Here is a 23,744-nt window from a genome sequence, read left to right on the forward strand (position 1 = left end):
TTTTACACTTTCTATAAGCATAATTTTAATCACAATTTTTATACTTTTTATATAATTCTAAATTATAACTCTTTATAACATTTAGAAAATAGTATACATTTCCATCGTTTACCCATTAAACAAAATTTTACCACAAAATTTTATAGAATTTTAAATTAAATTAGGAAACACACGGTTTGTTTTAAGTAGAAATATATAATATTCTGATATTTGCAAATAATTTTTATTGCCACCATAAATGTACAAAAAACACGTTTTATAAAGTACAAGATTGTTTCTTCGAGAAGGAACATCCATAATTTTTATTTCTACAAATTTCAGTCAACGTAAGATATATGTCCTCTATAATTACATATGTAACACATTTATGTAAATACTTCTTAAAGACGCAAATTAAATCTATTTAATAATAGACGAAATTTTGCACGAATAGAATTCTTAAAGTTATGAAAGTTTAACGAAGAAACTTCTGTTAAACAAATAACCGTGGAGATCCACTGAAAGGACGGATTTCAAAATCTGATTCATATCTTCAACATCGTTCCTTTCAAGTTACTATTGCTTTCCATTTTCTTTTCCCGTTCAGAACTTGTTCTATCACGAATTAACAGAAAAGTGCAATAAATAATCTTAAAAAATTCTTGTAGTAGTAGACATAACCTTAATGGACGCCCTAACCTCAATTTCGAAAATAATATTCTACGTTAAAAGACTATCACAGACACGGTTTAAAAGCACATGAAAATCTTTGTTGTGCTTTCCAATAAACGTACAAAATTCAATATATAATAGTAATACTGGATTATCTATTAGAGAGAGAGAGAGAAAGACATCGATCCTGGGTTAGAGGAACAGAAAAAGCAGAATGATGCTTATCCTCGTGGAAAAATAAGCTCTTTAACCCATAACTGTAATAGTTAAACTCGTTGACTTATCCAAACAAAACATTCAAACTCTGAATTTATAGGTTATGATCATAAGGCTCAATCTAATTGAAAATTACTGAAACACTTAGTATCAGTATCATTTAAAAACAGATATTGTCTGCTCCGGCAAGAGTAAGACTCTTCTTATCGAAGAAAAGGTTTTTAGAAAACCAAAATTGGGCACAATTTACCAAATTTCATATAAAAAGAACGCTATCATTATATTTCGCTATCGATTAGGAGGTTAGGTTACTGTCAACAATAAGGTTAGGTTCCTAAAAATAAAAAATGGCGCCCAATTTTGGAGAGTAGGTTCCATTTTGCTTTAGAAAATTAAAGCAGTTGTCCTCTTCTCTTTACTTAAATATTGAGTCTCTTTTTTCAATATTGAGCAATTAAAACTCGTCGTGGAAACTTCTTTCCGTGTCTACCATTTTACTACCCAGGAACAGGTCCATTTTGCTGAGAATCTCGGAGAGGTTTAATTTCTCGTCGAGATTCGTATCTGACACACTTATTAAGTGTTGGGCTTCTTGTATCGCGTGCCTTGGATTTCTCGGGTCTATATACATCTGGAATAGAATTTTAATTAAAAAATTAATGAAGAATAATAAAAATTGAAAAGTTTAACAAAAATTTGTTTCCTTTAATATGTATAAATATATGGTTAATAAATTTAATAAATGTGTGCCTGAAAATGGCAGAATCAGATTTATTACCAGAAGTTCTGTTCTATCGGCTTTTCCATTTTTATTCTTGTCAATAAGATGTCTAAACTCCTTCCGCCTGTCGTCACTTCCCCCTACCGCTTCTCGTTTGTCTTCCTTCAAGTCCAGACCCATCCCTTCTGATGGTAAATCCGAGAATTCGTCTTCTGTCAACTGTTCATCCCCATCGCGGTCTAGAATGGAAGAAAGATAGAAAAATGATGTAAATTATTATTCTACTGATACAGAACCATTATTCTTAACGTTATTAATAATACAAAAACATCAAAATTAATTTAGATTATCGAGAATAGAAGTAAAATTGCAGAAATTGTTAACGTTAATATTATGAAGAGAAAAAAACATTGATACTATAAAAAATTAGTATAAAAAGGGAATTAGGAAAATTGTTAGTTATTTTTGACCTCGAAAAGGCCGAAAATGATGTGGCACACTAAAAGAATCTTTAAAATTAAATGTTTAAAATAATAATTGTAAAAACAGCCAAAAATTAAAATTCGTTCATAAAAGTTAGAAAATTACGTTTCCAGGTAAAATATGATGTGTCCATACCAAATTTCTCAAACAGATCTTCGACCATTTGCAGTAAGGCTCTATGACTGCTCTCAGGGTGGGTGAAAGCCAGAAACTCGTCGAGTGCCAATCTCTCCGGATCATTTCTTGCCGCTTCCGCCCATCTAGCTCTGTCTCTCATTATACTCTCTTTTAAGGTACGCGACATATCGCTATGCTTCTTGTCATGCGAGCTCACATAGCTCTCGGGGAATCCGTGGGATCTGAGAAAGTGCGCGTGATACTCTTCCCATGAGATCTCGCCTGGAATATTCAGAGGGAACATACAATTTTACATTCTCTTTCATATCTACTTTCTACTGGCCATTAATTTGACACTTATCGTTTAGATAAACTGAAAACATTGAATATTTCTGTTAATGACAGTTTGTTTCTTAAAGAATTTTTTAATAAACAATTTTATAATTTTAATAACTGATTTTAGTTTTGAAATTTTTCCTTGAAATAATTTGCTTTTTATTCAATTTTGTACAATTAAAGGATCAGCATTTAGATTATAGTTGAGCTTAAAGTTTAACTGTATAGTCTCCTTTCTTCTTGAAAAATTATTGTTTTTCAATGTTTTGAAAATTTTTCGTAGAATTAGAATAGTTTTTAGATATTTTTTTTAGAAATTATTATATATTTATTTGTTCTGTATTCTTCTACATTCAAGTGACACTTATGTCTTCTCTATAAAGAAGAATATCTTCTCTTAAATTTGTATCTTAAATCTACGTTTAAACTGATCTGTACTATTAAAATTACTCACCATTCCGCGGATTATTATCTATAGCGGTAAATAAACCAACATTTTCTTTCATGGCTCGGCTGATATGCTCCGTAATTTTTGTATGAATCCATCTAGCCAATTCTTGGATGTCCAACAACTGATCCTGATCAGTATCAGCTCTTTGGAAGATATTCTCCAGCAAAGTTCTCGGATTCTCCTGATTCTCTGCTTCCTCCACGTCCTTGATATTCTTATCAATTTCTTTATAATGTTCCAAATCCCTTTTGTCGGCTGTCACTGCTTCCAGTTCTATGAAAAGATTCTCAATCATGAATCCTTTGTTATCTTGTACAGCGGTGGTGGACGTCAGACTCCTTAGGGGCACGTTTCTGTTGTACTTGAAGAAGAGCAGGGACAAATAAATAACGAGAGGCACTAGAATGGTCCAACGTAGGAAACGGAAGCACCGTAAATCTGACTTGAAGGTGACTTTGTGTACCTATTAAGGAAGCATTGAGATAAGTGAAATAAAAATTTAATTTGAAGAGTTCTTCTCAGAGAAATGATTATTTATCTTCTTATATTTGGAATGTGGAATTGAATTTATTAAATATCCTAAGATTCTCTTATTTCACAGCAGAAAACAGCATTGAAATAGTCTAATTGCTGTCTTTATTAAGAAAGTCTTTTGGAACATAGAAAAAAGAATAAGAAAACAACATAATCTACTTACAAAATAGGAAAGATACATGGTTGGTTCTCCCTTTACAATGCAAGACCACCACATACCATTGTGCAGCCCCAGAACTTGAATCTTCCCATCCCTACATTTAATCCTTAATTATCTTCACTGTGACTACCTATCCAGCTTCTCAGAAATCATTGCTAACAGTCACTCATAGGTCCTTGTGTTAAACACTATCACTGATGGCACTGCACCATAGATATTCATGACTCAACACGCATCAAAACAGTTCAAGCTAATAACAACAATCCTACAAATGTATTCAGAGCTTGCATGCACTTGGTAAGAAACATTGAGTAAGAAATGGGATATAAATTAATGACACAATATCAATAATGAAGTAATTTTGTGTAATAAGACAATTTATGATGATGACACTGCACAAAGTCTATTTGCTGCACTAATAGCTGTCTCTTCTTTGACAAAAACAAGAATATCAAGCAGAACTCTGGCTGCACGCTGCCTGGCGAAACGTTAACTGCGTATTGATCCACTTTCACTGTCGTGTCCTTTCTCTATGGCTCTCTCTCTCTCCTCTCCCAATGGCGTTCCTTGTTCCACTTTCATCGCCGTCTCCGTCACTGTTCCTCTTATCACAGATGCATATTCTCTGTCTCCTGATTGAACTGTAGTGGTAAAAGTTGGACCACAGCTTCTTGTCCCTCTGATCAATTTTCTGGACCAGCTTTTGGTTCTTCTTAGAGCAATGACCTCTTAGTTGTTTCTTTTGGATGCTAATGAGTAAATTGAGGATTTTTATGCATTCAGGAGAAATTTGAATGTGTAAAAATGAAGAGAATACATATGATACCCAAACAATATGAAATATTGAAATATAATAAAATAATTTTGTATCTGGGTTCCATTTTTTAAATTATGTTCATAAAGATATAGATCTGCAGACATTTATTATCAATCAGAGTAAATGAGAAAATTAAGAAGACATCATTAAAGAAAAGAAGAAAAAGATCTTCTTTCCAGTACTTTCCCTCTTATGTTTGGAATTTTATGATTCTTAGGGAAATGCTTCTATTTAATATCTAATCTATAATTATAATATCTGGATTTCTTAAAAGTATTTATTTTTGTCATTCACTTTTTTTATTACATCTTCTCTTATTTGAAATTGGATTTCTTTCTGAGACAATGAAAGGAGAGCTAAGAAAAAGTTCTATTAAATTAATACATAAAGATTCACACACAAAAACTCACATATTTAAATTAATACATGATTACGTATAATAATAGAGGAATATTACACAGGAAAGGAATAGAAATTAAGAAATGAAGACTCACAAGTGTAACAAAGCTACCTAATACATTTCTCTTCTTATATACACAAATATTCATATACAAATACTTTATCTAAGAATGAAGAAATTTACTTAAAATATATTCACGTATATTCTCAGCTACTTAAATACTCGGAAGAAACGAAGTACAGATCCGCAGTCAAGTGAAAGAATGATTTTTCATCTCCACAATATAAAAAAAAAAGAAGAGAAGAAAAAAGCGAAGAATAGAAAAGAAGAGGAGAAAAACCATTCCAGAGTTGACAAGGCGTTAAAAAGAAGATTCCTAAACGAATCATTGACGTTTCACGCGGTAGAAGCTTCTCAGGGCGGGAGTGGTGCTTGAAGAAATGAAGAAAAGTATAAAAATTCTTTTCTTTACGAAAGAAAAGAAAAAATTGCACTCGTTAAACTTTTAATATACTGATAATACATCAACTGGAAAATTTTATTTTTAAAAAGTAAATAATCTTTTCATATTAAAACGAAGAAGATCCTACAAATTTAAAATAACAGTTGCTTCCAGTTAGATTAAAAGTATAAAAATAATAAAAACATTTTTGGTATATGAATATAAAAATAAAAATAAAAAATAGAATAATATATTTCTTTAAATATGATAAAAATTTACAGAGAGAATTTCCTAGTAATTAATTTTTAATTATTACAACCGCCCGCGAGAAGGTTTCTTGCTCAGGAATGGTTGAAATTCACAAAATAAAGTAAGTACTATATCAATAATTACTGCCATAAATAAACTATTCTAGGAGGAGTCCTATCCTATCCTAGGCAAGGAGTCTTCTCTGAGTATCCTTAAGTATGTAAGTATCCATAGTCCTTCTCTAAGCTACTAAGATTCTTTTCCTTCATCAATACTATTCATTCTTTAAATACTATCTTCTTCTTCATGATACTCTAAAAGTGTAAAAAGTAAGATACTCCATACTCTAAAAAGTATTCTTAATTGAGTCTCTTCGAAAGAGTTTTGTTACTTTGGCTTGTTTATTTGTAACGCTTCATTCTGCCCTGTTTAGGTTTCAAAACTTTAAGTTTGAAATTCAGAATCTTCTCATCTATTCTTCAGTTGTCAAGGTAGAAGTACTTCTTAATAGTCAATATTTTAATTATTCTTCTTTTCTTCGAGCCTTATGTAAGCACCGTAATCAGAATGAAGCAATCTACCATTGTACTTTGTAAACTTATAATGAATTATGAAACCTTAGCAAGAGACAACAAAATTAATTCTCAAAAGTGAATTCTTAATCATTTCTGCACTTATCGTTTTGCTATTCAGCAAGTTTCTTTTGTTAAAAACTAACACGTAGACTTTTCTAGTGCAGTCAGCGCAGATCTTCCCTAACTGACTATAGAAAACAACCTTAAAGAAATAAAAATAGCGAATATACTGTTGCAATTAGGAACTGCTGCCTTTTGGACAAATTCTTTGGAATATTCCCATAGTTCTCTAAAATAATCCGATTGCTCTTATAATCTTATAATCTCAAGAGGAAGTTTCAGTTCCTAGAATCTTCCCTAAATGTACTAATAGGTATTGTTCTTCATATCTTTGGACTTTTAGTATTTTCCACCTGAGATTTTTCATCGTCCAACTCCAGACCAAAGTTTGTGATACCATGGACATTATTGACACATGGTTTTCTTTTGATACAGAACAAAGAAGCAATGGGTGGACTCAGGAGGTTCTGGTCGAGGTCTGCTGAGTTCTGAAAACCTGTGAAACAGCTCACGATCACGCCTACCAACATTGTCAGGATGCAACCTATTCCACTGTACCATAGATAACTGATCTAAAAGTAAACAGAACAAAAATTAAAGTTTTAAAGACTAAATAATTAATTATTATTAAGATCTTTGTTCTTTTAGTGGAAATATAAAGATCAGAAGCTACTAAGAAAAAGAAATAAATAGAATTATAGGAAAATAATAAAATAAGTACCTTATATATGGAATAAACTTCATCATTGTTGTCATTTAATTGGTTTAGGTTTATGTCTGTAGTGTTAATGCATGGGCAAGCATCGACTGACACTGGCTTGTTGTCTAGGTGAATTTGACCATTTAGTAAAGCAATTTGAGCTCCCAGGCCAATCCAAAGGACGATCACCATGCTGGTGATGGCACCAACAATTGCTCCTTTGGCATTTGCCCATGGAATAAACATTCCCAAAGAAAATAATCCCAGAGTAATACCACCGACCATACCATTAAACGAAAGTGCGACCTGCAAAATTAATTTTCATTCACCATGATATTAAAAAAATAAGTTTGCACTAAATATATTATGTTAGAAATTTAGCACGAACTCATGGGAAAATTATTTTTATGGCTTACATTTGATAGGGCAATTACTTCATAGAGATTTTGAAAGAAGAGAATGGTATATGAAGAAATTGTTACCTGAAGAACGCTACCAAGTCGTTCTACGACAAAAACCAAAGTGAAACTAAGCGCTCCAAAAAAGATACTAATCCACCTGGCATAAATTGCACCCTTCCTGGCTGGCATCTCCATCTTGAGTATCCCTTGGAGAATGTCTTCACAGGTTATGGCCGCCAGAGAATTCAGAGCACTTGCCACGGTTCTGAAACATTTTCCAAGATGTATTTTCTTCATTTTGGAATCGTTACAAATTTTATATAAATATTTGTTCTTTAAATATTAACCCAGCTATCTTATTAATTAGGAAAGGGATATGCAACATACAGAAAAAGTTATTCAACATACCCCAATGAGGCAGCGAAGATCCCAGCAACAAAAAAACCAGGCACTCCCTTGAGACTGCCCATGAAATTCATAACGTATAGTGGCAACAATTGATCCTGGCCACTTATATAGCCAGCTAGTAGAGGATCACAGTCTTTGTAAGTGCTATAAAGCACCATACCAGTCAAGAAGTTTATGGTATATATTATAATCATACCAAAAGCTGATACCCATAAGGCTCTGGAATAGAATGGTAAATTAAAACAATATGAAACTGAAGATATGTAAATTTTTTATTTATTTAATAAATTTTTGAAGATATTTACGTTCTAACTTGACCAATGTTTTCTACGCTAAGGTACTTTTGGACGGAAGCTTGATTGCTACAGAACATGCTGGTCCAGTAAATGGTACCACCAATTACCACGCTCCAGAAGCTATGTCGGACAGTTGGACTGGGGTTCATGTTAAAGAATTCCATTCTTCCAGATTGTTCGTTGACTTGCCATACCAAGGAGGGTCCTCCTTCCCAAGAAAGACCATATCCAACGATTAGGAAGAGGGAGCCAAGGAGCACCGCTGCTTGAAAGGTATCCGTCATTATGACGGCCTTCATTCCACCCTAGAATGGATGAAGAAAATAAAAATGAAGGGAGAAAATGAAAAAAGAAGCACTTAGAAAAAAGGGTAGAAAATTTGCAAGAAGATAAATGGGAAGAAAACAAAGAAGAAGCTAAAAAAGGAAAACAAAGGAACTTGAAAAATATATCTTCGAATTAATCAAGGTAAAGGATAGATACCTGTGAGGCGTAGAAGATACAGACTACGTAGACTAGAGTGACGGCTATGTAAGTATTGAGACCCGTGACTGTAAGAAGAGAAGGCACATTAATTACGAGAGGACGCGGATTAGTCGAGTCGTATCACGTTTCATTGAAGCTCACCGTGACTTAAAGCTAACGCTGGCGCATATACAGCTACAGATGTGTAGAAGATCATCTGCAACATGTAAAGACCTCCGGCAAGTAGTCTGCAATGCCGGTTGAAACGAAGATTAAGATACTCATAGCTCGAGGTTAATCTTAGTTTCATGTAAACCGGCAGGTATAGGCAGGAGGTAATGGGTACAACCAAAATAAAAGACAGACATGTCATCCAGAATTGAGTACCCTGTAATTTTTCATACAAACATTTTATTATAATAACTGTAGTGCAGTTAGAATTTGATGAATATAAATGTTTAATCACCAAAAAGTAAGAAAATTGGTATAATTAGAAATCCATGGATCTCTAAATTATATTCATAAAATTAATTAAAACATTTATTTTCCAAAATAAATCTAAATCTACTGTATAGAATCATAGCCTATTAAAAAATATACCTGTTCATACATTTCAGCAGGATTTCCCAGAAGTTCAATAGCCGTAATGAAACTAGCAGCCAGTGACATCGCCATAGGCAACGTTCCCATGTTTGAGCCACCAAGCAGGAAGTCCTGGCTGGTTTCCTGCTTCTTAGCGAAGAAACCATAGAAAGTACCTATTAGGCATGAGATTACCAACATAGCAGCCAACACCATATAATCGGCCCATGAAAAATAGTAGAGAAGAACAGGATGCTTTTCTATGCATTCTTCTTTTGTCTCTGCGGATGGCCGCTGTTCTGCTGAAGAAATCGCCAGACAGAAGAATAGTACCAAAACACGCGACCTCATTTTTCAGGAGCTTGAATACAAAAAGAGAATTTTCTCATAAATGTGAGTTGTAGCTCTTTTTCTTCTTTTGAAATAAATTGGAAGTTAGGGTACTTTTTTAGTATAGTTCCTTCTCTTCATTTTGAATATTTTTATCTTTTGAGGGTATTAAATTTTTATACTTTTTTCTACATTTTTTAATTGAAGAAATGTGCTCATAGATTTTCTAATTATTGTATATTTCTTTCTCTATAAATTTCCATAAATTTGTAATCTCTGATAAGTAGAAGATAATCTTAATCAAATTGTCAAAAGTACTTGTGCCTACCCATATACTTCTTTTAATCAACAACATAGTAAATTTTTATTAAACTAGTTGTAAAAATTTTTTAAATTTAAATTTACTAAAAATGTAATAAATATTGACTATGAAGACACAGGAAATATAAGCAAGACTAATTGAGGCAAATGCCAATTGTACTCGGCATTTTCCGTCCTTGAGCTTCATTTATTGACACTCGATCGTGTGTTTTTTATAGATCTACAATCACGTGGAAAACGTAGCTAACCGATACTTCTGCGCTACCCAGATTGATTTCCATTATGCGATCGGTTTCCATATCATTTTACATATCTGCGGTATCACGTAAATTATTAAATGTGTGAAAAACATAACAACTGATTTTTCCTTTCAGTCAATTCATAATCAATGTTTTTAAATTTCCAATTCCCATTTTCATTTTTAAAATTTATTATTGAAGATTTCTATCAAAACATTGTTAGAAAATTCCCACAAAATATTATTTTGAGATAGTTATATTATATAATTATATCTTCTTCAATCTAATCTTCCAAAGAACAGAATGATTTTCTATGAAATTCCCCAAAATTTCTTCCCCTTGAATCTTTGTCTTCCCAAAATTCTGAAATATCTCAAAATCTTGGTATCAGTATATTATTAAAAAATATTGCCATAAAATATTATTTTACAGATCAATCTGCCAAAGAACAAAATAATTTTCAAAGAAATTTCCAAGACACAAAAATAAATCTTTCAAAGAAGAAAATAATTCTCAAAGGAATTCCTCAAAATTCCATCTCTTCCTCGATATACAAAAGCATGTATCTCAAAACAAATTACATTTTCTTGTTTCATTTGTTACAGATCTATGTTTATCGGCTGCATTGAAACCTAAATACTTAACTAACAGTTGCTCGTGTCGATCGATCCAGTATGAATACACAGACCAAATGGGCTTAGTAATCGTTTAGTCAACTTGATTCTTTCTTACATAAGCAAAGTGTGTGTTCTATGTGTGCTTTGGTTGGAATGGAACGATTATTGAACGTATATCATGTCTCACCATTTGGTGTAATTGTTTAGAAGGATTTGCATCGTAGTTGTGGCTATTAACACCGGCGTTCGATCATCATTAAGAAATCTGCTTGACCCTGGCTAGAACCAGTTAAGTCAAAAACAAATGGGTCCAATTTGTTCAAACTCAGGAGGAACATGTGATTAAATAAGGAATCATATGCACATCTTCTATCATATTCACATGTAAACAATTTTAAGCACATGAAAATCTTCCATTGTATTTCAAGTCAATATAAGAACACTTCCAAATCAATTTTGCATATCTCTTCTCTCTTTTTTCTTTTATTGAATTTTGGATATCCTTATGCTTTCTTCTTTAGTTTATGGGGTATTCAGTTGCTATATTTTGTCTTATGCAATTTATAAATATCTCTGCATTTTTTAATTGAATGAGTGTCCCTATAGATTTTTTCATTTTTGTACGTTTATTCTGCTATAAATTCCCACAAATTTTCTATTTCTATATTTTTTTTATATTTCTAATTCTTACTTTCTATAGATTCCCTGGTTTTTTGTGAATTTCTATAAATTTATTCCTCTACAAATTTCAATTTCATCCTTCATTATCCATTTTTCATTTTATTGTTTAAAATTGTAAAACATGGCGCTATCACTAATAAATTTTTATAATTTATCTCGTTACTAGTACTAACTATTGGTATTGGTAAATACTCTAATTGTCATTACGTTTCTGGTTCTCGTTAAGGGTATTTTTCATTAAAAGTAATTCTTTGTAAAAGTAGTTCTCATTAAGAGTAGTTTCTATTAGGATTCTGGGTTGAAACCATTCACATTAAGTGGAAAGAATCACTATGTTAAAATTAGCTTCCAGAGGAAGCTCTGACAACAAATTTTAATTACTAAATTACAAATTTTAAATACTAAAAATGTCTTGGCTATTCTTCCATTATAAGACTAAATTATTTAATAATAAAGAGAAGAAGGATACATTTAAATATAATGATAACTGCTTCTGAAAAGATAAAAGATAGTCTTGATTAATAACAGGACTATGAACTCTGGCAATAACGATGCTACAAGATAAAAGATTGATTTAGGTGCATGAGCAAGTGCGATTGTCATTAGAATATCAATGGGGAAACAAAGCCCGGATTACAATTGTAATTCATTTGAAAGCTGACAAGCGGAAATACAGGATCTTCTTTTGATAATTGCAAAGGGAAGCAGATATCTCTAAATATTACCACCTCTTATAGGATAGCTAAATGAATAAAGGAGGTAATACCACGTTATTCATACTTTTCATAACATCTGCCTTGTATTTCAACTCAATTTTAATAACTTATTACTGTAGAATGTGCAACTTTTCCATAAATTAATTGTTTTATTATTTTTATGAATTTTGTGATATTTGTTTTCTCTTCCTATGAATTTTTATAGATTTTCTGATCTTCTTGAATTTTTTATAAATTTTATGATTTTTTAGGTATCTTAATTTCTGAAAATTTACACAAATTCCCCAAATTCTGTAGATTTCTGTTTCTAGAAATTTTGAAATATCTTGCCAAGAAATTTTCAAGAGTAACAACGTTTTCAAACTATTAATACCTCAAAATCTTATCCTCAATAACTTTCAAAGCATTTTGCCTGAAACATTTAACTTCTTTAAGAAAAACTATGCCTCCAACCTTACTGAAGACAACAAATACTAGAAAATCATTTAGGATATAATAAAGAATATTTGCAAAATTAAATTTTACTTCTTCACTTTAGTAGGAGCAACAAATAATTCTAAAACTCTGCTTATAAAATCAAAATTTTACCAAAACCATTGAAGACATAAAAAAAAATTTTCAAAATTAAAAATCTTACCATTTTACTCTAAAAACCTACCCTTACCTATACAAAAACCAACAGATACTTTTAAAAAACTACTCAGTACGCAAACAACAAAAATATCTTCAGAATTAAAAATTTTACTTTTTTATTTTATCAAAGCTTACAGATACCTTTAAAAAAGCCACTCAGAATATCAAAAAAAATTTGCAAAACAAAATCTTACCTGTTAACAACTTCTAGGTAACCCAAACGCAGTTCACCTTCCAAAGATGAAAGAAGAAGAGAAGAAGATATACAAAGAAAAATATGAAAATGATGGTCTAAGACGCTAATGATGTCGTGTAGTTGGTAAAAAGGTACGAAATTGCAGCTGTATAATCTTGCTGCTAGCCTTCCTGACGTAACGCATATATGCTCGGATTTTTTAGCGAGCAACGGATCAAACTAGCTGTTCAGAATTGTCCCAGATGGAATTGAAGAAGTAATGAGAAATTCTAGCTGACTAATTAATTGGGACTCTCAGTTTCACGCGTCTTGTTTAGAACGGAGCCGGCGGATTAAGCGGAGAACGATTTCAGACTGTCGTTTTAATTGTCACATGTGTCCATTTATATGAACTAACCCCTTCCAGAGCTGCGAGTTTCTTCCATTCTGCGGACTTATGAAAACGATACTTATGACCACGATAATTACGCTGTTGATGAGTGGCCTATGTGTGTTTAGGGTAAAAACATGATACTCTAAGCTATGAGGAGAAGTGGGGCGAGGGTGTAATATAAAATTGGTAGATTTCTCTCTTATTTTTATTAGAAATTTTTTTTTTTAATTGTTTTATTTTCAATAAGGAAGATCGTTAATTAAGTGAGAATGGTAAAATGTAGAATATAGATTATGTCTTCTAAATTTTGGAAATATTAATTTGATACTTTGAGAATGGAATATTGAATACGTAGATTTTTGTTCTTAGAGAAATTAGAAAAATTGTTGATTAGGTGGCGCTTCCAATTTTTCAAACTTTTTAACTTTTTTTTTAAAAACTGTGACACTCTATTGACGTCCCATTGATTCTCGCGCTTTAATCAAATTATCCCAGTAAGAATCTTATATCGTTATATCATTATAGCAAGCAAAACGTAACACAAGAAACAAAGAAGAAAGAAAGAAGAGACTTTTAAAAGAAAAGAAGAGAAAGTAGAGAATTTAAGAACAAATTTTAATAGAAAGGAAAACACTGAAAGAAGAAATGAAAACTTGTATTTAATGTTATTATATCTTCTTTAAAGCGGAATGTATCTTATATAATTTTGAAGACTAATTTAATTGATCCATGTTTATGTGGAAGACACCGTGATCTTCCTAAATTCTCAATGACAGACTTATTATTCATAATTAAGCGAAGACAGTCAACGTCATAACTTAGAAATTACTTTTAATTTGAACAATTTTTTCTTTCAACAATGTAAAATTTGACATAGAATAATTGACTTGACTTAGAACAAACGGACGCTTAATGCTGATAAAATCTTCTTTCAATTTTTGTTATCAATGATCTAATTGCTACCGAATCTTTCTTTTATTTTCCTTATAATTTCGTAGAACTGTTGATCCAGATTGCAGATAAACATGATAAAATTACACACGGTTTCTCTGTTTATTGATGAATTGCATAAATTGCCAATTCAAATGCTAAACATCTGTTATGCATCGTAGACACGGGAAAAATTACGTTAATGGCAATCGATAGTCGTCATGGTTTGACGCAACTTGATAGTAAGATATTTGCCACAAATGGTGTTAGCTATTTATTTATAATTGTAGCAAATACTACAATATGCCCATCAAGTAGAAGAAGCTCTTACTATACAATCTCAAAACGCAGAAGAAAGAAATGTAATGGTGGAAATGAAGAAGAGTTGAGCAGAAGAATATTCTAAATCTTCTTTATTTTTCGCTTTCTTTCTTTTTCTTCTTTTCCTTTGTTCAACGTTATAATACAAAAATATTGAAGAAAAGGAAAGTCTAACTGAAGAATATTCTGCTATAATTGCAGGACAAATTCAAGAAGAAATGAGAAAAGGAGAAATTATGAAAAATACTAATGTAAAAATACTAAGAAGAAAAACAAATCAAACTTAGCAATATTCTAATATAGTTACAAAGCAAAAATTCAAGAAGATATTATAGGAAATACTAATGCAAAGTGCCAAAAAAGAAAAGAATTCAAGTTTAGGAATATTTTAATATTTTAATATCTCACTATATAATTTTAATATTTTAATAGGGAAATTTAAGAAGAAATGAAGAAGAAGAAATTATGACGAATTCTATTATCAGAATACTAAAACAGCTAAGAAGTACAATTGCAGACACTTCTAAGGAATTATCCCACTTTTGTAAAACTCCAAAAGAGACTAAAATGGAGAATGTCATATTTAAAGAAGGGAAAAATACCCTAAATTATAATTTCATGCAACAGGCTACTATTTTCTCCAATTCTTCGCTCAGTTTCTTTAATAAACTTACCGTTTCCATGTCCTTATTCTCCACAGCTTCCATGAAGCAATTCATATTCGAGAACATACTTTATGAAGAATGTCAAGAGACACCATGAACAGTTACAGGAGCAAACTCGCGATTGCAATGGTTTCCTCGATAAAGAGAGCTGATAAACTACCACTACCCGTTCTGTATGCTGAAGATTGGAACATGAAAAATCGACACCAACCAGAGTATACATGAAAACCGTGTTTGCAGTCAGTTGGAACAGGATTCAACCGGTTACCATTTAAAGGGTTGTAAATCAACAATATTCCTCTAAGTTCTACATCTCTGACACTTTCGTTTATATCATTTTTGTTATAAGTAGCAAGCAGACTCAAAAAAAAAAAAAAAAAATAACAATGAGAAAGGAAAAAATATTTCATAATTTAGGAGGCAGAAGTGTTAGAAGAGTTAAGTGTAATTAAGAATTGGAATTAATAACGAAGAAGGAAGAAAAGTTAAAAAATTATGCAAAAAGATTGATAAAAGTAGGAATGAAGAACTTGACAGTCTTCATCAGTGAAGATAGCTGAAGATAATTTTGGGAAAAATGTACAATGTGTTCATGACTAAATATAGGAGATTCTCTGTTATTCGTTGTAACAACGGAGAACTCATGAGTTTTTCTGAATGAATCTGTCGTTTTCTAAAAGTGATTGAGTCTTCTAAAATTTGTTTAGCTTACATTTTGATAATTGAAACGTAAGTTAATTCACTATGGCGAGGTGATTACGCCTGCACTATGCGTATGAAAACACAAAAGAAGATGGTGGGGAGAGGCGAGAGATGTTCCAGATTATATATGACACAACATGATACAATGAAATTCTCTTCCTCTAATGATTATAGTAATTCTACTAGGAACGCATGATTCATATCGGGTTAAACAAGTTACACCGCTAATTGATGAATGAACACGCCGAAATAAATAACATTACTAACCAGTAATTACACATTTAGACATATCTAGTAAATTTCTTCTTCGAAGAATACTTTCATATGATTTAACAATTGATGGCAATAAATTATATATAAACTATACAAAATATAAATGTTAAAGTAAAATGTAAAATTAATCTTCTTTTGAAGAAATATTGAAGAGATATACTGAAAAAGATATTTAAAGATGTTAAAACTTCTTCCCACTCAATAATTATATTTACAAATATAAAGATTAAAAAGCTTTAAAATCTAAAATTAATATTCTACTAAAGAAGATATTGAAATTTTATATAAATGAAACTATATTCTAATTCATTAGATTAATTAGTAGTTTCCTTTTAAAAGAATCAAAATAAAATTAATACTTACTCTTTCGTCAAACAAATTTTCAATTCCCAAATAATTAAAACAGTACTTCAACTTTGTGAAAGCTGAGAAATTCGAATTTTTCATACACGAGCTCGAGAGAAACGCATAAATATGCTCATACACGCGCACACACACACACATGTATTTTAAATACACTATTCATTTGACTTCGTCTATAATCTATATGTTTGATTTAGTCTAATTCAATAAAATACTTCGGCTGTCAAAATAATCGATAATTCTACACGTTTTCTGTTTCTCTTTCTGTTCCTTAGTTTTGCTCGCATAATGCCACACGATCGAGGTAAAGAGACCGTTGACTTCGAAGGTAAACAGGAGGATGATCCTGTGTATAGAATTTCAGAGGAAAGAGAGAGGAACAAGGAGAAAGAGAACCTTAGAAAGATAAACAGAAGTAAGTATAAGAATAAGTAAATATAAGTACATCTGTACATTATACTGTCAGATTCATAAAAATTTTATTTAATCGAGTGAAATAAATCATTATTTAAATCACTGCAATGTTACAATAGCTTCTTCTCACAGTAATTTGTTTATTCACTAAAACCAGGAAGAATGATCAAAAGACAAATATAAAATATTTAATAAGATAATTGCTCTGTATTTTTCAATAATTCTAATTTATACATTCAAAAATCCTATACTGAAATATTCAATATAATAGGTAAACTGATTTTTGTACAATAAAGTAAATTATTTATTGTAACAAGTTGTCAAGAAAAGAGAATACAGTATTATTTTGTATTTATTAGACATTAAGACTAGAAAATTGATTAGTATAACATAAATCTAAATATTTATAATAAACATAAAACATTTATTTATTAATTTTTTAGTAATTCTAATTTGCATATCCAAGAATCTCATACTTACTTGTCAAATAAGATATACAGTATAATAGAAGACTTAAAATGGTAAATTATATATATATATATATATATATATATACATTTAACGACAATTTCATGATGGATAATCATATTCGAAAGAGAATTAATTAATTCGAGGAAGACTGAGTCTTTCAGAGGACATGGGCAAGTATAGCATTCGGCACCTCGTTTAAAAAGAATGTCAGTTAGATTTCCTGATGGATTAATTGGCTGTTAAAGAAGTAGTGGACGTGGAAAATGGCGGTCACAGTTTCGCTAGAAAAATAATTAAAAAGAGCCCAGTAATCGAAGCACGAGCCACGAATAAATTGAAACTGGTTTCAACTGGCCACTGGTAGTTTGATCTGGGACTTGCTTCTCTCCAGATGCACCTTAGATCGTTCTCTTTCTTCTGCGAGAACTTCTTTTGAAATACACGTTGTTCCCTTTTATTTTTCTCTCAAAATTTCATAACACTAATTCCTACAAAAAATTAGACTTGTAATTAATTTCAAACAAATTTTTCCATTAAAGAGTCTGACAAACTTCAAATATAATTAAATTTCATTTGCTGGTAGTTGTAATATAAGTTAATGCAAAGTATGTTAAAGAAGTTATGTTACGTTATTCCCTGGAATAATTCATAAGAAGCTTTCTGATTTACTTTATTGAAAGAAATAAAATGTATTAAAGAGGAAATTAAAAGCCACAAATTTCAGTTCTAAGCTAGTCCATCATTTCTAACAATAAATACTCATTCCTGCTGCTCTATTGTCTTACTGTTAATTGTAATTACTTGATTCTTCATTGGATAAACAAGAGGAGAAACTGAAAATAATTGCTGCTACTCATAGCATCGTTTCCTTTCACACATACATTGTTTTATTGACCCCTGTTGCATAGTACAGTGAAGCTTGGATAAATATATTGTTACATTCTACTGACTGATAGACTAGCTGGAAAAAATGACGGAAGTCTTGCATATATCATCACACTAAATAACAAACTTATTATAAATTTAAAATTTACACTCTACGGATATACATTTTAAAAAACACCATGAGTTATCCATAGAACACTCTGTATTGCACTATTTTATATAAAAATATATCTTTTTATATTCAGAGGTGAAATATAGCCTTTTTTGGTAAGAAAGTATTATTACTTACATTATACAAAATATAATTTTGTAGTGCATGTTTCTCAATTCTAAAGTAAAAAGAATTATTGTTTAATTAATTATTCTCCAATTGTAAAAAAGATTAGACCTGTTTTTTTTATGCATCAACGAAAAATATAATTCCATAAAGTAATTTGTACAATATTCGTGATACTTAAGAGTGAATACATTGAGTATCTGTATTGAGCAGATTTGCGCACATTCTTTTAATACCATAAAAATTCGCATGCCATCGTGTCTTTATCATTGATATGTGAAACAAAGTAAGTAACTTGTGCATTTCTGTAAAACATCTTATAGACAAATTACAAAATGGCAGTTTAGGGACAAGATGGAAGACATTCACTTGATAGTGAAATACTATTGTCTAAATAACAAGTAAGTAATTATTATAGACTAAAAACATCAACAAATACCTTTTTATAATATAATATTAGTGTTTTGAACTGACATATCCAAATGGTTAATTTTCCAGCCCAGCTGACTCATTCTAAAATTACCTCCAACAATTTATCAATAAATATACGAACTAATCATGCTTTTTATTTCTCCCAAAGCGGCACAGTCAAACTACGATAAAATTAAATTTAGTATTATAAATATGGATAATAATTTAATTTTCTTATTCATTCTTTGGACATGTCATCTTTTTTCTTTTAAGGGACCAACTTAAGTCGTTTCAAGTCCCGTACAATACTTAGGCTTACAAAACGAAGTATGGAATGCCTAGAATCGAAAATGCCACTTGAAGAAAGCGAGCGATTAACCAAGTATGCATTAAAGTTTGGTGGTATTGGTATCATCAAAAGTTTCCACCACATCATTAGCCGAATTTACATTGAAAATGTACTTCTTGTGCGTAGTAACATTCTTTGATATCACGTTCTCGCTACTACCAGAAATCTCCCTATTCCTGCGACGTATACGTTCTCCTATTAGAGGAAAGAACAAGTTGGTATCCAGCCCAACTTTCGGTTCTTTGTATATCCGATCCAAACAGTAACTGAGACCTAATCCAATGATGAACGTTATCAAAAATCCAATTGGAGCATACCACATATAAGAGACCCGATACATATAGAAGTAATCATCTGATTTCCTAAAAAAAAGACATTATTTCATTATAAAATTTCCTTTTTAAAAGATTTATTAATGTTAGGAATTGCTTACAATGGTACTTTTTCCATAGGGATGGAAATGGTTGCATTTGAACAACCACTATTGGTAACTGGCAGTGTTTCTGGAATAGGCCTGGGTTGTCCAAAAGCAACCCAAAACAAAAATGCTAAAGACACAATAGCGCCTATTACAGACCCTGTTTCAGAAGCTGTTTCTGTGAGCATCCCAAGAGTGAAAAGGCCTAATAATGGACCACCCACTACCCCAAATATTGTTAGGCCAGCCTATAACATCAACACAAATAAAACTTTCTTAAATGAAATCCCAACAATATTTTATATATATTTTTATGATTTAATCGGTAAAAAAGGATACCTGTAAAACACCTCCCAATAATTGTGCCAGAAACGCCAAGGCAATGGAAATAATTCCATAGATGAGGGCAAGTAATTTAGCCATGGTTGTTGACATACTCGTGGAGAATTCCTTACCACAGCATTTTTTATATGCTGGCTTTAAATAATCTTCTAGTGTTACTGCTGCCAAAGAATTTAATGCTGCTGAAATAGTGCTGAGACCAGCACTAAAAATACCTAAGATATGAGATATGATAATATATTAGTTTGAAGAATTTACTTCACCTGCATTAACACATTTTTAAGCATTAATGGGTAAAATAAAAATATCAATAAATTTTACCTGCTATGAAAAGACCAGGTAAACCAGGTTTGTCAGACATGGTGTCCATGACATACAAAGGCATCAACATATCTGTAGATGATATCCTTTTTTGAAGCAGAGGATCACATTTATAATATTTACTATATATTGCTAATCCTGAGAAACACGTAGTCATTGAAAGTATTGACAAAATTGGCCATGCCAGCCAAAGTGCTTTCTGTGCTGCTTTTATATCTCTAAAAATATTATGTAAAATTAATAACATTTCATATTTTACTCATTGTGATACTTACCTCACTGTTAACAAACGCTGTATTTGAACTTGATTTACGCCATACAGTGATAGAAACGTGCATAAACCACCAATAGTGAGCGACCACCAAGTATGTCGAACTGTGGGGTCTATCGAAATACTTGAAAGATATTTCATAATTAGTTTATCAAAATCAAGATATCATTTTTCATTATGCCACACATTGTACCTGTCAAATTCAATTCTATGTCCTTCCTCCGCTATTTGCCAGATTCTGCTTATACCTCCAGCTTCGTTAGCAGCTATGATGATAATAATAAAGACAGAAACAAACATCAGCAATCCTTGAAACACGTCTGTGATTAAAACAGCTTTGATACCCCCTATGCTTGAATAGAAGGCACATACTAAGCCAAGGATAATAATACTGCCAGTTTTAGAAATTCCTGTTGTTGCCTCTAATGCTAGAGCAGGAGCATAAAGTACAACACCAGAATACAAAAGCAATTGCAGCCAGTACACAAAACTAGCCATCATTCTAGCTCTGATTCCAAAACGTTTTTCTAAGTACTAGAAAGAAAGAAACATGCAATTTAAATATACATAGTTACTTATCATTTTTATTTTGTTTAAATGAAGTTTATCATACAAACCTCATAAGCGCTTGTTGCTTGGAGTTTAAAAAATACTGGTAAAAATCCATAACAAACAAGAGGAGTTCCTATGAGATATGATAAATTAATTACTACAAACTGTGTTCCATATGTGTAATTTTCTGCAGAAACTCCTAATAAAGTAATTGCCGACATGAAGGAAACCACTAATGCGACAGCCACAGGTGTGATGCTCATTGACCTGCTGGCAATGAAGTATTCCTGTTAAAAAAATAATTTTGTTTTAATTTAACATTGTTTTAGAAACCACAATTTTAAAAGAATAATGTATATACCTCCATAGTTTTTTGTCGTCCACCACTGAACCGGTAATAGATACCTATGCCCAGACTTATGCATAGTGTGGCTGCTATGACCAGGTAATCTTCCCATTGTAGTGTACCTACTTCTTCCATACTATTGTTCTATTGCACAGAATACTCTATTAATTTTATACACATATTTTTACAGATGCATTAGGTAATATATATTAATCAGAAAATAATTCTATGTAATAATCAAAGAAGAAAATAAACTTGAAATATATTTTATAAGTTCAAACTGAAAGATCAAATTAAGAAAGATATAAGTATAATCTATTAAATCTACTTTAAGCACCATATCTTTATAATGTGTGTTAAGTATTATTTGCTAATATTATCTACTGAAAGCAAAACTTATAGTTTTGCATCACAAGTGCTTGAACATGTATCACATTTAGTTCAAATTCTTTTTAAAATAAAAAAATTCTCACTGAAGAAAAAGAATATTATAAAATCTAAGAACCTGTAAGATAATGCAAAAAGCAGACTAATTGATACATATAGAGATCAGAGAAGTTCATATTCAAATACTGTTTATTTATCAGTTATAAAATAAACAAATTATATAGTATAGACTAATTATAGTATCATCTACGACTTCCATAGTGCACAACAATGAATATAGTGACCCACATTTATTAGGTTGTGAAATTAGCGATAGTTTTTATCAACGGTATAAACTTCATGTAATTCTATTTCTTTGATCATTTAAGTCGCTGTGTTTGATTAAGGACTAACTATTGTCGATGACGTAAACAATACTTCACATGCTTGTTAAGCCGTTTCAACGATAATTCGTATCGATGGATACAAAGATGTATCGTAGAGCACATTGCGAACTTACCGGGAGCGTCACACCGTCGTTCACCGATACAACTGACAGAAATATCTCGCTACGACGGATCCTTCTCCATCCGCGTCGCGGTTCTGTCTTTTACTGACTGTCGATGGAGGATTTTAACATGCTCGATGTTTCGCATGAAAAGGTAGCGTGAGTACACAACGGCACGTGTAGAAGTACGCAATACCATATTGAAACTATGCGCGTGCGGGTTTAAACGATACAAGAGTACCATTTTAAATACATTCCTGTATCATTTCATATTAATTAAAAAAAATATTGGAATTTTATTGGAATCTATGAAAATTTTTTATTTAGATTAGGAAATTTCAATTTGCTCAGAAATGTTAAAAAATTTCAGTACAGTTTAAAAAATGTTAAAATTTAACTGGAATGTTTCTTTTTAATTTAAATTGAAAAATTTAGGATTTATTTTCATTCTTTAATGAGGCATTTAATCAATAATGAATTAGCCTTTATATTAAGAATTTGTTAAGAATTCCAATCTCCTAAAAAATATTGAAAATTTTCAGCATATATTTTGGGGAATATACCTAAGATTTTATTAGAATTCTTCTATGAAAATTTTTATTTTAAACTGGCAAATACAAGAAGATTATTTTTCTTCGTTAATTAGATTTTTGATTATAAAGCATTATACCGAAAACTAATCAAGGAATAAATTAAGTTTGGGAAAAAATTAGGCATAAATACTTAATAAATAACTCCATAAAAAGCTTATTAATTTAAATGATTTATAGATTATACAACATTCTTTTATTAATAAGAAAAGTGTGCAAATTAAATTTCTTTTTATTTTAAACATAAATAGGATTCAACAATTTTATTGTGAGAGCCACTGTTCTATACTTTTAAATTACTATGGTGACATAATTAGAGGCAAAGGTCGTCGATATCTATTTAAATAGCCAATAATATACGCAAATAAATGCATCAGTTTTATAAAGTTAGCCATTTTATTTATTCTGGATAACTTAACAATATTTTTTAACGTTTCATTAATGTTTTCTAATCATACTTAATTTCAGCACACTCAGCTATATGTTATGCACCTGTTATGCAAAATTATGTAACACGTAATCGATATCCTGATTTAAGAAATCATTACCTGGAATTAAATAGAAACTTAATTAATTGGATGAAGCTACAAAAACTCGATAAACGTGACTATTAATTTTTAAATTATGTAGAAATGAAAAATCCCACTGTAAAAATTATTTTACACTAAAATAGTAATTAAAAATAGAAATATTCAGAATAATACTCCAAGTGCATGATACTCTGAGCTACGGTAAAATTGATTACTATTTTCTACTAATTTCTTCTAATAATTAAATATCTTCCGTGATGGCTGATTAA

The 23,744-nt window shown here is 31.0% G+C and overlaps 4 protein-coding genes and 1 long non-coding RNA gene across 10 annotated transcripts in view; 1 reads left to right on the plus strand and 4 right to left on the minus strand.

Moving 5' to 3' along the window:
- Pdfr (Pigment-dispersing factor receptor) overlaps positions 1-17,059 on the plus strand; it is an 83,507-nt gene extending 66,448 nt beyond the window's left edge. Inside the window, exon 13 of the mRNA XM_072017821.1 lies at positions 16,700-17,059. Within this exon, the coding sequence (XP_071873922.1) occupies positions 16,700-16,713 (14 nt within the window). The 3' untranslated portion in view covers positions 16,714-17,059. The remainder of the gene's footprint in view (positions 1-16,699) is intronic.
- Myd (stromal cell derived factor mayday) lies at positions 207-4,197 on the minus strand. 2 transcript variants are annotated; one of them, XM_072017823.1, is made up of 5 exons: positions 3,673-4,197; positions 2,979-3,336; positions 2,207-2,470; positions 1,646-1,827; positions 207-1,498 (listed from the first exon to the last, which is right to left on the minus strand). In XM_072017823.1, the coding sequence occupies exons 1-5, from the start codon at positions 3,724-3,726 to the stop codon at positions 1,322-1,324; spliced, it is 1,035 nt and encodes a 344-aa protein (XP_071873924.1). In that variant the 5' UTR covers positions 3,727-4,197; the 3' UTR covers positions 207-1,321. The 2 variants fall into 2 exon arrangements, with proteins under 2 accessions (XP_071873924.1, XP_071873923.1); XM_072017822.1 differs by having other exon boundaries at positions 2,979-3,438; positions 3,673-4,195.
- LOC139994842 (sodium-coupled monocarboxylate transporter 1) lies at positions 4,984-16,531 on the minus strand. Of its 3 annotated transcripts, none has more exons than XM_072017811.1 (9): positions 16,425-16,531; positions 9,083-9,425; positions 8,645-8,870; positions 8,501-8,568; positions 8,027-8,322; positions 7,722-7,940; positions 7,395-7,578; positions 6,934-7,218; positions 4,984-6,784 (listed from the first exon to the last, which is right to left on the minus strand). In XM_072017811.1, exons 2-9 carry the CDS (start codon positions 9,413-9,415, stop codon positions 6,536-6,538), a joined length of 1,860 nt encoding a protein of 619 aa, XP_071873912.1. In that variant the 5' UTR covers positions 9,416-9,425; positions 16,425-16,531; the 3' UTR covers positions 4,984-6,535. The 3 variants fall into 3 exon arrangements, with proteins under 3 accessions (XP_071873912.1, XP_071873911.1, XP_071873913.1); XM_072017810.1 differs by lacking the exon at positions 16,425-16,531 and adding an exon at positions 12,796-13,168; XM_072017812.1 differs by lacking the exon at positions 16,425-16,531 and adding an exon at positions 10,759-11,240.
- Positions 17,060-19,017: 1,958 nt separating the features above from the next.
- On the minus strand, positions 19,018-22,546 carry LOC139994843 (putative sodium-dependent multivitamin transporter). 3 transcript variants are annotated; one of them, XM_072017814.1, is made up of 9 exons: positions 22,368-22,546; positions 21,497-21,625; positions 21,201-21,422; positions 20,777-21,117; positions 20,588-20,707; positions 20,313-20,530; positions 19,989-20,206; positions 19,665-19,897; positions 19,018-19,593 (listed from the first exon to the last, which is right to left on the minus strand). In XM_072017814.1, exons 2-9 carry the CDS (start codon positions 21,614-21,616, stop codon positions 19,272-19,274), a joined length of 1,794 nt encoding a protein of 597 aa, XP_071873915.1. In that variant the 5' UTR covers positions 21,617-21,625; positions 22,368-22,546; the 3' UTR covers positions 19,018-19,271. The 3 variants fall into 3 exon arrangements, with proteins under 3 accessions (XP_071873915.1, XP_071873916.1, XP_071873914.1); XM_072017815.1 differs by lacking the exon at positions 22,368-22,546 and adding an exon at positions 22,100-22,288; XM_072017813.1 differs by lacking the exon at positions 22,368-22,546 and adding an exon at positions 21,810-21,836.
- Positions 22,547-23,086: 540 nt separating this feature from the next.
- Positions 23,087-23,721, minus strand: LOC139994850 (uncharacterized). The gene is made up of 2 exons (XR_011801776.1): positions 23,609-23,721; positions 23,087-23,493 (listed from the first exon to the last, which is right to left on the minus strand). It is a non-coding gene; the product is annotated as an uncharacterized lncRNA (long non-coding RNA).
- Between the last annotated feature and the right edge of the window lie 23 nt (positions 23,722-23,744).

Source organism: Bombus fervidus, chromosome 15, assembly GCF_041682495.2.
Source record: "Bombus fervidus isolate BK054 chromosome 15, iyBomFerv1, whole genome shotgun sequence".
Classification (NCBI taxonomy): Eukaryota; Metazoa; Arthropoda; class Insecta; order Hymenoptera; family Apidae; genus Bombus; species Bombus fervidus.